Source organism: Centroberyx affinis, unplaced genomic scaffold (assembly GCF_046629955.1).
Source record: "Centroberyx affinis isolate AG114_WGS23_722 - 3 ecotype Tasmania unplaced genomic scaffold, CSIRO-AGI_Caff_v1 ptg004288l_1, whole genome shotgun sequence".
NCBI lineage: Eukaryota > Metazoa > Chordata > Actinopteri > Beryciformes > Berycidae > Centroberyx > Centroberyx affinis.
The window spans coordinates 628,071-643,073 of NW_027282008.1; the positions used below are offsets into that span (position 1 = coordinate 628,071).

At 43.2% G+C, this 15,003-nt stretch overlaps 1 protein-coding gene across 1 annotated transcript in view; it reads right to left on the reverse strand.

The window, feature by feature from the left end:
• The window catches only part of LOC139664469 (unconventional myosin-IXb-like), a 61,536-nt gene that overhangs the window by 28,108 nt on the left and 18,425 nt on the right, over positions 1–15,003 (reverse strand). The window contains 3 exon segments of the mRNA XM_071543308.1: positions 10,949–11,458; positions 12,066–12,285; positions 12,480–12,694. Coding sequence (XP_071399409.1) covers positions 10,949–11,458; positions 12,066–12,285; positions 12,480–12,631 — 882 coding nt within the window. The 5' untranslated portion in view covers positions 12,632–12,694.

Consider the following 15,003-nt stretch of genomic DNA (forward strand, 5'->3'; position numbering starts at 1 on the left):
CAGAGTCTGATTCAGATTCCTTAAAATGAACCGTTGACCTATTTCCATTTCTCCAATAGACCTGCCAGCCTTACGCTAGCTCCTTTCTTCCCCTTTATTATTAGCTCTTTTCTTCTCTTTTTACCCATTTTGCCGTTAGCGCAGCATAATTCTGCACCTTCATCTCATCTTTATCTCAATGCTACTGTATCTTTGACGTTTAGTGCGCTTATAGCAATTTATCCGAAATGACAAAGTAAAATGTAATCCTAAAATAGCTCCGAGACCTGAGGGGGAGTATGAGGCAAGAGCTGTTGACGGATGATGAAAGAGATGGTCTGTGTTCGGCTGAGAAGTTCCTCATCCGTGACCATCATCACCCATCCTTCGTTAACCTGGACTTGCTCAGACAAGGCTCCTACCCGCCCACTTGCTGGGCTTACACACTCTCTTTCTTTTTGTCTCTGTTTGTGTGTGTGTTATGTGTGCCTGCCTACCGGTATGTGTGTTTATGTGTTATGTGTTTTGCATGCCCATATATTCATGTGTTTAAATTCTTACATTTATTTATTTATTCAGGTGTTGTTTGCGATTACCCAGTCCAATGCCACTGCCACCGTTCCAGGCTTGAGGGCCGGTGAGTGTTTTTTGGCATTGACCCTCCACAGTGTCTCAGTGTTGGCCAGTATTGTCCTGGCCACCCTCAACCCCACTAACCCGCCGCCAAGAGGACAAAACCCTGGGAAATCTCTGCAAAGCCCGGGCCCCTGCGCCATGGAGGGAATGCTAAACATGTCACAGCATCATTCACATTCGAACATGCCCCTCAGCGGACGCTCTGATTGGCTGGAGAGCTCACCAGGTATGAGGAAGTGGACCGACGGTTTGCCAAACCGTGACGTCTGTGGAAACCCGTGGTCTAATCTGCATACTGTTGAAATAGGGGTTGCTCTCGGTGTGTTTATGGAAGAAAGGGAAGGGAGGGAGGGAGAGTGAGAGGTAGAGAAAGTGAGAGAGAGAGAGTGAGCATGAGACTGAAAGTGGGGGGTGGGTGGCGTTCAGTGATCCGCAGTGTGTGCATATATCAGAGTTTGCATCTACGTGAGCGAGTGTGGGTGTGCATGAATGTGGCGTCCTTACGCCTATGTTCAGAGAGCGTTTCATGATGCACTAGCCTGTCTTGACTGATTCCTTTCTGTGGTGGGCCGGTTTCTCTGGCAGCCTGCTCCCCTGTACATTTCCACTCCCAACAGTGCTAAACCTTACCAGAATGCAGTCTCACATCCCCATTCAGCCCCCTCACACTCTCTCACACACACACACACACACTTCTCCTTACAAACCAAATTGTGGGAGTGTTTCTAAAACAGCAAAGTTTATGAGTTGTTTGTCTCAACAAGTAGGCAGGACAGACACGAGAAAGTGAAAATTACATACTTTAAGAAGACATTTGACGTGAAGCCTAGTATAAACATGTGCAAACATGAACAAACAAAATTGAAATTGAATGAAACTGAAATTTGTGTGATGTCGTAAAAGAGATGAGAGGTTAACAGAAACGACAGACTTCACTAGTTGTTGTGACTTTGGAAAAACTTTCTCGGTCCTGGGAGTTGGCCTACTTCCCCCAAGCTATGAATAACTCCCATAACGTTAACGCTAACCCTCAATGATGAGAAGGGTTTATAGTTTTTTAGTGAGTTTTACCTACAGTAGTTACAGGCCTAATTATAGCAAACCTGAAAGAAGAGCTGTCATTGAGAGAAATTGTTGTTGACAGACAAAACTATCTTCCAATCAGTAAAAGGTTAGAGCTGGTACCTGGGGACTAGGCCTAATTACTATGACACTGAGGCATCTCTGCATCCTTTAAAGTTTAACTGCTCAATAGAGCTGCAGTTAAACATTTCCACTAGTGCTGCCAAGGCACTGACACTGACACCTCGCTACAGTGTGGATACACTCACAAAAGGACTCTAATAAATAGTCCAACCGCCACAACGAGAACTCCCACATTCAACGAGGGCAACGGCTGGCGCTCATGCAAAAACACATCAGACCCTCATGTGGACAAGCTCACTCACGCAGCTGCATACACTTACACACACACAACAATAACAAACATATTCTTTATGCCCAACTTAAATTTATATACAACTTCACATATCCTTTAATTATAGGGTAAAACTGGAGAACGAAGCACCAGGCTAATAAACCATATAATCACTGGCAGTTGCAATGCTGAGGCAAAACACTGATGGTACTTAGTGACAAAGTAATCACTGTTGGTGTCCTGAATGTGAAAAGTGCTTTGGCGAGTTCACATGATGACGGCTGTGATTGAATACAACGGCGTCTGTAGACAGTTCCTCCTCTATACTTGGCCTTGCTTCAAGCCAGCACTATAAACCACCAACTGCACTTAAACCCTTCCAGCTTAACTCAACTGAATTGTTAACAAAGAATTGATTCTTTGAGGTAAAACAACAGCATCAATAGCAGTCAGAGAGGCTAGTGCTTTGGTTCAATAACAGTGGATGTTACGAGTGCTGTTATTCTGTGCCATTTTATCCGTTCTGTGTCAGAAACAAACTACATCTGTGATATCTTTTTTCTTGTCTTGAAAAATCAGACTGACATGGCATTACTCATTAATGGGGAATGAATGGCAGCTCACTAAAATACTGCAGATGTGCTGGATGACAATTTTACCCTGCAGAGTATACACACATGAAGAGAAAACAGTAAAAAAATGACAATGCCATAAATTCTGACAGAACAAAGCATGTTTGAAAAAAGATATTAGGCCAGTTATCATATGACAGTTAAACAGCACTCACTTAACTACAGTGGAAAATAAAGTAACTTGTGTTGGATGTCAGCGTAGTGGAAATAAACGGAGGGGGAGTTGGGGTTGGGATCAAAATCCAGTGTAATTGCTTCAGTATGCAACTGCTGATTGTAGTAGATGATGGCTACGTATTAGTGAAGGACAGAAACCAGATCAGACAGTCAACTGTATTTTCATTGCTAGAGTACATAGTGCATTTGCTTTCTGTCGAGTTGGGAAAACAATGTTGACCATTTTCTTTGCCACAGTTTGAGTTCAATGTTTTGCCTGACTGTATGTCTACTGTGTGTGTTGGAGGGCCAGACAGACAGAGCAAGCAGAGGAGCTGGACACATGCCGGGGGTAGAATAAATAGTTGGAAGAGCTAAGAGAAAGTTTTCAAGCACCAATCTTAATGCTCTTGTGGCGTGGTGTTTTACCAGATTGGAGCCATTTGAAGCAGCCCCACCCACGCCTAGGAGGGTACCACATCAAACCCCAGCCTGCGGTGTGGTCACAGTACCATGAATAGACCCAAAAGTACCCTGCTGCATGCTGCTACATGTAGGCTACATTCCTGTAAGGAACAATATGTCCGACTCTAAAATATGACTCTGATAGTACTGATTACAGTAAGTAAGGCCTACTTTGTAAGTATGTGTAATGCATGACACGTGTGCATGTGTCGCGGTGACTAAAAATCAGCAATGCTAGCTTTTCCCATACTCATGCACAATACCACCCAGCCTGACCAAATATAGCCAAAGAATAAAGAGGGGCAACCCACAACTAAGAGATAAACAATGGATCCACAGACAGAACGGCCGGCTACTCCTCTAGACTTCCTGAACAACAATACAATACCCTGGCCTGTCCACACGCCCCCGAGGGCCCGGGCCAATGGCAGAGGAGGACTACTGCTGTTACTTCCCGTGTCGTAGCCGCTCTGCTTCCTGTTAAAGAGAGTTCCGGATGATAGGAACTTCCTGTCTCTGAAGCTGTGAGACTGAGAGTGGCATGGAGCAGGCTGGTTACCAGAGAGGTTATACAGGAAGGTGTAACAACTAGGAAGATAGGCTTTAGTCTATATGTATCTCACCAAGTGATCACATAAAACAATAGTAGAGCTGCAACGATTAATCGATTAATCGATTAGTTGTCAACTATTAAATTAATCGCCAACTATTTTGATAATCGATTAATCGGTTTGAGTCATTTTTTAAGAAAAATAAGTCAAAATTCTCTGATTCCGGCTTCTTAAATGTGAATATTTTCTGGTTTCTTTACTCCTCTATGACAGTAAACTGAATATCTTTGGGTTGTGGACAAAACAAGACATTTGAGGACGTCATCTTGGGCTTTGGGAAACACTGATCCACATTTTTCACCATTTTCTGACATTTTATAGACCAAACAACTAATCGATTAATCGAGAAAATAATCGACAGATTAATCGACAATGAAAATAATCGTTAGTTGCAGCCCTAAACAATAGCAGTATAATGTATTCAGGGCCTCATGAAACATAGCAAAAATGGTTTTCTTGAATACAGCTCACAGTATTAGAAATCTGTAGGTGAGCCTCATTTGATCAGTTAATTAAACTCACATCAATCAATCAATCCCCCATGATGGCAAGCATAAACCCTAAGTGTCCTTGAGCAAGACATTGAATCCCTATCAGCTCTTAGAACGCTGTGCTACAGCTGGCCCTGACCTCTGACCTCCCCGTGGAGAGGGGCCAGCAAAAAGTCAAATTTATCAGAGTAATAGATTATAACATAAAAACAATTAACAAAACAACTAACTGTCTCAATCCATTTCCATTGCAAAACCCTGGAGGCCACACCGTAGATACACATAAAACAATTTACAAACACACACACAAACATACAAGGGCTAAGCCATTAGACTGGAGCAGAGGGTGGAGGAGCAGTAATAGTGGTTAGCTTTGTTAAACTCAGCTAACTTCCTGGCTGACTAAGTGCAGAAACCAAGCAGGGCTGTTTGATCCAGGATGATGTCATACAGTCGGTCTGCAGTGTGGCTGCTGCTGAGCCGAGGATGCAGTGCTGCTCTCTCTACAGTAGAGGCACAACAAACTGCTCTGTGAAAAAAAAAGAAAAAAAAGAACACCACATAGGAAGTTTTCATTTAAAATGCTGAACCAAACCCAAATGAGCTGACCCTAAATGGGAAACTTCCTCAAAATCAATTTAGGGAAAGTCTATACAGAGATGGTGTGATTTTTTTTGAGAGTGTTTCCTGATTTTGTTTTAAACTGTGTTGATGCAATGTATGACTTTTCTATTCCAACAGATACATAGCTCAATCCACATTTTGTCAGGTAGACAGCAGCAGTAGCCTATCCTATAGCACTTGTGTAGCAATTGAACAATGGATTGTTGCCCAAGCTGTAGTCTCCTTTGTAGGGTTGGTTGAGTCTACTGAGTCTTATTTAATGCTAGCATCCCATGAGAACGGAAGCAGGTCTGCACACTATGACTGGCAAGATGCAGAGATGTAGAGATAGATGTTATTGCTCCACAGCCCTCTCATCTCTGTGAGAACGTCAAGCTTTTACGATAAGGAAACCTAATGTGGTTATCAAGGGATGGTGGCATTACATTGAATTTAACTTTTCTTTGGAAATTTAAAGTATCAATTGGGTCATCATCAGAGGCAATAAACCCCGGATAACCTCACACGTCTGAGGGAGGAAGCTACGGATATGTTGGTTGCTGGTTGCAGCCATGTTTTGATTAAAGATGCACAAACTCTGACTCCAAAGATACAACATGACAGTACCATGTAGAAAGTCAATGGGTGAAGTTGCAGTCACTTTGTCCATTATTTCCTACAATGGTCCAACGTTGTGGGTTTGAATCTGACTCATGACCGCTGTTGCATGTTATCCCCTTTAGGCCCAGCTTTCCTGTCTCTCTCCATCATAAACTATGTTTAGAACGCACAAAATCCATAAAATTATGGAAAAATAAATGATGTAATAAATAAAATGTTGAGGGTTATGCAGTGTCGGGTGGCTCAAACAACAGAGAAACTAAACTAATTTTGGTAAACCAGTACTAACTATGTATCTCACACAGGACAGAGGAGCTTTAAGAAGAAATCCACCATAAAACACTTTAACACTGTTAAAACAAGAGCAAAAGGCACTTGAGCTGCCTAATCAATGGATGGGGGTGTGGTGTGTGGTGTGTGTGTGTGTGTGTGTGTTTTGGTGGGGGGTGGGAGGGGTGGGGGCTGGCAGCCAGCTTCTGAATGAGCTTTTTTCCCCCTCCTGACCGCTGCATGTCAAATGAGCTGCCTTCTTTTAGCAATACCAATACCAATAAATGGCCTTGCCTTCTTTTACCAATAACAGTATTTTTTCAATTATTTCGCATGGAAACAATAAGCACATGGATCAAAACAATTGTATTGGCTAATGACACATAACTCCAGTTAACTTGCTTGCAGACCATTGTGTGCAAGAGAAGGATGGCTCTGCTGACATTAAGAAGAAAAGCCCTTGAAAGCCTGGCAAGAGAAAAAACAGACACCAAGAGAGCTTCGTAACAGAGGATCAACCAGTCGGACCAGTTCAGGAGTGAAATACTCATTTAGAGCAGGTGAGCCGCTCTATCTGTTGGGAGCTGGGAAACAGTGGAGAGTGTAAGGTAACTGGGCAATCTCTACCTTATCTGATCTACTCTATTTTCAGAACAGTGGTATGTGATTTGGAAAAAAGTTAAGATTCTATCTGTGAAGTTATAAGCATACAGAATAGAATAGAATAGAGTAGAATAGAATAGAATAGAATAGAGCAGAGGTGGTGTGATGCATTAAAGTAGGCCACCAGCTTTCCTAAATGCTTTCAGAGCGGGGCCATTCAATCTGCCAGCAACTCAGCACACAGCCCACAGTCAGAGTCAAGCACCAGAAACAGTGATCTCATCTCCTCAAAATGTGATCCGGGCCTGGAGAGCTCTCCTATAGCTTCAGGACACACACACACACACACACACACACACACACACACAAAGCACATATGCACACACCTTGCATTTTGCCCATTGTAATCTGATCAGGATAAAAAACAACCAAATTATGTCTTGTCAAAAGTAAAAATCCCTCCATTTCAATAGGCTTATCTAAAAATAGCATTCCTTACCCCATTTATAATCCATTCACTGGAGGTAGGTTATTCGTGGAGAGAGAAACTGCAGGGAACATCATTTCAGAGAGTTATTGCTTCCTCTGTAAAACAACTTTTGTTTCATGTCAGCCATCTTGTGAGTGCGCTGCAAAAGCTGCCTGGTGTTTTCAAAAGATCTTTACAGGACCTTGTCACATCACTAAATCCAAACAAACCAGGAGGATGGTCTATTACTCATAGCATTTAATGGCATGGACAAATGCAAGAGGACAAAAGGAATAGTCACCATGTACTCTGTAGCGTTTGTGGGTAAAATGCATTTTTTTGGGGCAGTAATGCTGCTCGGGGCCTGGTGTGGTCATTTGGTAGCCAGGATGATGGACTGACTGACCGATTGACTGACTGACTGATCGACTGACTGACTGATTGACTGATTGATCGACTGACTAACTGGTCCCTAGCTGAAATCCCATCTCCACTTCCTCCACAGCCCAGGCCAGCACAGACCAAACCCGTCTCCCTGTCTGCCCCTGCAACCACAGGTCTGTACTGGCGTAACCAACACGCTGCATTCTGGGAGTGAACGGCGGAGTGGCAGTCTGTCTGCCAAGGGGGACCAGAACTCTGCTGATGGAGGGGAAAAATCCCTCTATCCGTCAACCAACGCCCTCCTCCTTCCCTCCATCAGTCCCCCGGAACCAAAGTCTCTGACAGACTGACACACATCAAGGGACCAGCACTGCACTCACCCAGCTGCCTTTCAAAGCAGCAGCTCTTCTCTGTGCGGAGGCTCTCTAGCACCGAGTCAGTGGGTTTGGAGGACAATATGATTAAAGACGTGACGCATGTGACAGATGATGGATGGATACTACCGGCCCGAAAGTCACTGCAGCTGCCCATTCTGCAGAAGTGGAGTTAATATTCAAGCCAATAGCTTGTTCCCAATTCTCATTAAACCATCTTCTAGTTTCTGTTCTACATTCTGTTCTCTCTGTTCTCATCTCTTCTAATCATGTGTGATCCAATGAGCTAACTAACACAGATCAGTGAGTTTTCAGCACCATTTTTTACTTCTAATAAACCACATTCCTCATGGAGGCTTTGCTGGCTGAAGCTCTATTTATAGTCACATTACCGAGGAATAAAACAGAAAAATATGTCGAAGGGATTTATTGCCAGATTAGGACTGCGATAGGTGCTTCCCAGTCTGCTAGTATCTAGTCTACAGCGGCAGGCACCAGTTCCTCTCATCTCTTCAGCTATAGTCCTTCCATATTTCTGAGGTCACTAACTCACATCCAGATTACATCTTTTGACAGGAAGCACTTCTCAAACATCCCATGACCAGGGGGTCACACACTGTCATCCCACCCAAGTCACCACACACACACACACACAGACACACACACACAGCTGAAAACAGTTATGGACAGTGCAGCAGGGGTCAAAACTGTAGGGCAGTCAAACAGTCCACAGTGTTGAAAACACTGAAATCACAACTATGGAGTTAAAAAATCCTGGTAATAGGAGCAGAGGCCTACATTCCAGTGCATGACAACACTCACAATGAACTATTGTATATGAGAGAGTGTGAGTGTGGGAGTGATGTGCACGCTGAAAATGACTTCACAATAATAACCCTGCTTTAGGTCTGACCAAGAGGTAAATTCTTCCATATGTGAAAGTGCAGGAGAGCCCCTTTCTTATTACAGGGATGAAAAACAAAAACAAACAGAAGAGAGTCAACTCTGTTCTTAGCCACGTAGCACAGAAATAATACTGTACAATGACTCGCCTTTCATGATGCAGCCTTAAGTTGTCAAACCATGAGAAAGCTAACAGATGCTTGCTTGTTTGCATGTGTTTGTGCATGCGCCTCTCATGACTCCAAACACAGAGAGCTGTGGTTGGTTGTTTGTCGGTCCGATGGTCTGCAGTGCAGAGCTTCACTCAGGCCACCAGTCTGTCTCTAAGTGCCTGTTACTATTCCAAAGTTATTGATTCGTATTTTTCTTACAGTTGAAAGAAGAGACAGGCAGTCAAACGTGTAAAAGTCGCCTTTGCTGACATCATGACAGGCAAAAGAAAATACAAAATAGATGTTTTGATTTGGTTCACTGACTAAAATTATGTATTTTGAATGGGAATGTACAAGCGGGGGAAGAGTGTCTACCCTGGTTGTGTGTTTTTTGCTGATTAGTAGTGCCTCTCCGTGTTTATCAATAAGACAGCCGCTCAGTCTAGTTAATCAGACGACTAACCAAGGGAGACACTCTGTCTGTGTCTGTTTAGAGTCCATATGACAGTCAGTAAGTTGAGCAGACAGTCTGTCTGCCTGTCTAGAGTCAGACCTGACTAATGGTGCAGCAATATTATTAACCAACTGGCCTTACACAGATATATCCATATTGTCATATCGTGATGTAGTGATAAAAAATAATATGCTGGTAAAAATGACTTAAAATTACACTTTTTCACTCAGCATGTGAAAACAAAACAGTGTAGTTTGGAATTTTTTAAGGGTCTTGGTCTTTATGATACAATATTTGCATTCCAGTAGCCTTCAATCTTTAGTTATTGTCACTGTAATTAGAACCAAGAGACATTTATCTTTTATGTACTTCTAAGAAGTTGTATTGGCAGATATAGCACATGTTTTTTCGCAACCAACTATCGAAACTGATAACGGACACAAAACTTCTGTATTGGTCAGGCCCAAGATTTGATCTGGTCAGTCCGTCTGTCTCTCTTCCTATAGCCAGTCAGCAGAAGCATCTCTTCTCTCAGAGAGCAGCGAGTGGGAAGAGGAACAAAGTCACCTGACCGAAACGTTGACACCAGCAGCTGTTAGTCAACAACCATTCCACATGAAACTCATTTGTGAACTCTGATCCAAATAGAAACCCAGAAAATGATGTTACACAATAGACAAAGATTAGCATTACTATCACAATCAGCAAGATCAGAGTTTCCTTACAAGCAGAAAGACATCTGTGTCCCTTCTACTCAGCAGTTCTAAATAGCAAACAAACAGCCTTATCTCAGCTCTGTTCTCACTGGATTTCAGCAGCATTTTCACAAGCGAGCAGCCATACGAAGGGTTAACAAAGGGCCTGAATCTCAAACTTCCCATCCTCTTTTTCATTTCTTCTTTCTGGGCAGACCATAGTCTTTATAACAAAGTGTTTTACATTGCACACACAGATCACTGTACGTCCCCTCAGCTCCGCCTACACATAAAATAAAAGAGCTATGCAGTTACAGACTGAAAAGACATTAGGTCAATATTCTATGGAATCTGATACTTTCAGTGGGATATTACACTCATATAACCACTGTGCCAGATATGATTATTGTTCCTTTAACTTATCTCAAAGAGAATTCTGTGTATTTTACATCCTGTGTATGTGCATATGTGTGTGTGTGTGTGTGTGTGTGTGTGTGTGTGTGTGTGTGTGTGTGTGTGTGTGTGTGTGTGTGGCTATGTGTGCATGAGTCACTTCTGCGGAAGCATCATCACTGTCAATATTGGATGTGCCTAATCAGTACAGTCATGCATTTCACACCTCATTAAGGCCACTGAAGAAGAGATAATAAACTTAACTAGGTGGGGCATGTCACAGATCATCTGTGATATGAGAGGTTTCCCATGTGACTGATGAGGTAAACAGGGATGGCAAGCAGCTAAGAGTTGATGGGACCCTAAACTTTTCACCTGCTGGCTGCTGCATGCACACACAATCTCTGTCTTTCATTCTTTCTTTCTTGTACAAAACAGGCACTTGCTTTTCTTCTATGGTGCCAATTACTCTCACTACGGTACAATTACTCTCACTATTTTACCAACGATCTAGATTTTAAGAGTACAATACAACCTCCAGATGACGGTTTGCTACCGGCCACAGTGGCTGGTGGAGTAGACACAGAAATCACAGGTAAAATTGACCAGCATTTGTCTGGTGGTAATTTCCCATCCTTACCTCCAGGACCGGCCCGGCCCCCAGTATGGTCCTCTCCACCCCACTGGCGTAGCCCTTCTGGCTGAGCGCGGTCAGACAGTGGATCAGGAAGTTGGTGCTCTGGGTCTTCCCTGAGCCGCTCTCCCCAGAGATGACGATGCACTGGTTGACCCTCTTCCTGAGCATGGCGTAGTAAGCCACATCGGCAATGGCAAAGATATGAGGCTCCAGTTTGCCCAGCTGGTGGTTCTCGTACATCTTTACGTATTTAGGGTTGTAGATGGGCAGGAACTTGAAGGGGTTGATGGCGATGAGGATGCTGCCTGCATAGGTGTAGATCTTCTTCTTGTAGAAGCGTGTGCGCAGGTTGTCTAAGATGCCGTCCTCATTGAGGACGGGGAGGTTGCAGAGGTCTGCGAAGTCGTCCTGCGGAGGAGGCAAGAAGCCCCTGGCGGCAAGCCTCTGGGCCTGCTGTTCCTTGGACAGGGCCGGGAGGTGAACGTAATGGATGGAGCCATCATGGTTCCTCTCCTGGAGCAGGCAAAAGCAGCATACATTTTTCAAAGATCCTTATCCGGTTCCCACACTTCAAATCAAATTCAACGACTTTTCAATGACTCTCAAGGCCTTGTTTGGTGAAAATCAAGAACTGAAAATTGGCATGTTTTGGGGTAAGACATGACATTGGTCAAAATTAGACATCATAGAGGCCTAGTGTTTTTTTACTAATGAGCCTGTTAAGTCAACAAATCATGGTAAAATAATTCATTTCAAAACCACTGCTGTATCAACACAAATCCCATATTTTACATTTCTCAAATCCTTAAACTTTCAAGTTTCCAGGCCTTTCCAAGGCCTGTGGAAACCTTTACACAACCTTTTCACATTACTGAACAAAATTGTTTTTAGGTTCAGTTTTGAATCATGTGAAGTAGATTTTCAAAATCACAAATTCTAATTTGTAACCATGGCAAATGTATGCAGTATGGATGAATAAACTTCAAAGCTGCTTTTCCTGTCTGTTCCACATGTTTTCAGAGACTTAGGGCTGATGGACAAAGTCGAATTTAGCTGAAGTGATGCCAAGGAAAGCTGTACTGTGAACAGTCACAGTACCGGAGCCAACAGTCAACTCTACCTGTAGTAAGAAGTAAAAGCCGAGGCTCTGTGGGTGTTGCTCCTGGGCTTTGCGGGGCCACAGCAGCACCCTCTGTACCGGCAGGTCCCCGGCCTCCAGGACCCACTCCTCCCCGCCACATTCCTTCACCTCTGCCAGCACGTACAGGCGGCCGGGGTCCAGCCCCAGAGCCAAGGCTGCGTCCGAGATCACCGAGGCTGCTGTTGCATCCTTCTGCACTCTGACGGGTGAATAAAACGTATTAAATACTAAATACAATCAATTCAACATTACACTAGTTCCTCCTCTCCTAGATGATAGAGAAAAACATACTGATAGTGAGGGTTCAAAACGAAGAACTCTTACTAAACAGGAGGTAAACATAAATAGTCTATGGTCATTTTACATTATTCAGGGAATATGTTGCACACCAACCTGAGGCTGCAGCAGGCTGAAGCTTCGGCAGCCAGCCGTGGGTAGATCTGGAGCAGGTAGGAGCGGCCATCTTGGAGGTTAGCTGCACCTCCTCCCCCTCCTCCTCCACCTGCATTCGTTGCCATGGTGGCAGCGCCATCTCTGACACTCATTCTGAGCCAGGGGGAGTGGCCTCAGCATGCCGTACCCACCGCCTCACTCTCACCACGTAGCACCTGGAAATGACATATATTGATTGGTAAGTGACAATTATGTTCACGTTCATAAATTGATAACTGATTGATAGGATTGCATATTGACATTGGATCATGATAAAGGGAGGCACAAGTGTGTTTACAGTCTAGACATTCAGCATGAAAGAGAGAACACTGACCCTCACATTCACTAATCCTCAGCATTGGTTTGATGCAATTAGAAACACAGTAAGATACGCTGGATCGTGAAATGTTTCCAATATAGAGCACTACAGCTTTCTAAAAGCTTAAACAATGCGTCACTCCTGCTCTGAGCCTGCATTTCAAAATGCAAACAAAATAGTTCGTTTTCAAACAAAATCTAACAAACCACAGGGAAAGCTCATCTCTGGTATTTGGCCCTAAGAATTTCCCATTCTGAATACATGTGAAATCTGCTAGAGGTGTGTCTTGGATTAGCCTAGAAAGAGGCCCGGGGAAGCAAATGTAACAAGCTTCATAAGACACAGGCCGGATAAATAGGCAACAGGTTTGTAATCAGTGGTTTATCAGAAAAATATGTTAAATCTACAAGCTAAATTGAGCAATGTACTAGCAAAAAAGAAACCCTTTCCTTACCCCAATGAAATGTCCTAGAAATATCAGGCTACAAAATTATATCAACAGCACCTCATGTCATATACCAGCTAGCCCATTAAAGCTAATCACTACACTGAATAGATTAATGTACCATGCTAGATTATAATCACATGACTGTTAACAGTAAACAGCTGTAAAAGCCCATGATTAGATTCTATAGAGGGACTCAGGTTGATCCCAATCAGTCAATCTTTTCCTGGAAAGCTTCATGCATCAAGGGAAGTCTGGCCACAGGCCTACTTTCATTACAGAATAGAGCAGTTGATTATACAAAATAAGCCTGTGTTGATCTGTGATCTATAATTTCTTTATCAACAATCAAATGGCTGCAAAGGCTACATGAAGATGTGAGTTGAGGAGATTACTGTGGGACTCAGTGATGTCGTCAGGTTACCAAACCATTAGTAAGCCCTAGGTCACTTTAATAGTTGTGATGCAAGAGGTGCTCTTCCCTGTGGTGACCAATCCACAGAAAGGCCGACGCAGACAACATCACCATGGAAACAACATCAACATAGCACCATCCGCAACATAACAACAAGGAGGATAATGACAAGAGATATCCGAGACAGGGCCTAAATCCTCAGTCTGCAGTTGGGCCCGGTCTTACACACAACATTTCTACAGGGATAACTTTACATTAAAATGGTTTGTTTATTTTTCCTTCGCAAACCACTTGTCACAGCATGGAGAAAAGTTTCAAGATTTGAAACTCCAGCTACCCTAAAACAGCATTATTAGCATTCCTGATTGAACTAAATTGATATTTCTATGCTAACAATGCTAAAAAAGCGTTTTCTCAGTTATACAGAATACAATACAGAAGCCTTTTCCTCGCAATGCGACGAGGTACCTGGTGAAGAAAATTGACTAAAATTCAAAATGTCAAATTCAATATATTGAAAAGGGTAGGCGTACACAATGTTACATGCAGTATCACACATTTCTGAATAGTCCACCTCATACACTGAGTAATTTATATTAAAGCAAAATCCTTTCACGGCTTTTGTAGGGTGATTCCATAATATGTGACTGAAGGGAAACCCCAGGGCTAATTGAAGTGAATGAAACCAGTTTCTCTGGTTTTCCTCACATCTAAAAATACACTTAAGTCATGGCTGTAGGTAAAACTAGATTACAGTGCACCTGCATTTAAACACATTAAAGAGACCTATTCCCATATCCCTGGAAAGCACATGAGACTTGGTATAGATATCTTAGGCATGTCAGACATGCATGATATGTGCGTTCACCCTTGGTGTTGGTCATAAAGATGACTCATATTTAATAACACTGCAGTGCGTGGTTGTCACATGTCATCTGCAAATAGCTTTGCCACTGAAACTTCACTGTAACTTGCAGCTGTAGCTGCAGCAGAGCAATTATGAGCCCTTCCGCTCAATGACAACACTTAGACTAAGACCGCAAATGGTGTAATGAATGCACACTCACTCTCAGACACGAACACTCAGACACAGACACATACAGTGATGTATGTCTTTAAACTAACCCCAACAAGATGAAGAGTTTACCAGCCCAACCCTTCACCACCACCACCACCACTCATCTCTCCATCCAAGGATAACTCAATATTCTCTCCCTGGCAAGGTCCCAACACCGAGATCCCACATCACAGAGCCCTAAAAAGCCCATTAACTGAAAACAAAGGAGAGGCTTGTTCAGCCCTCACT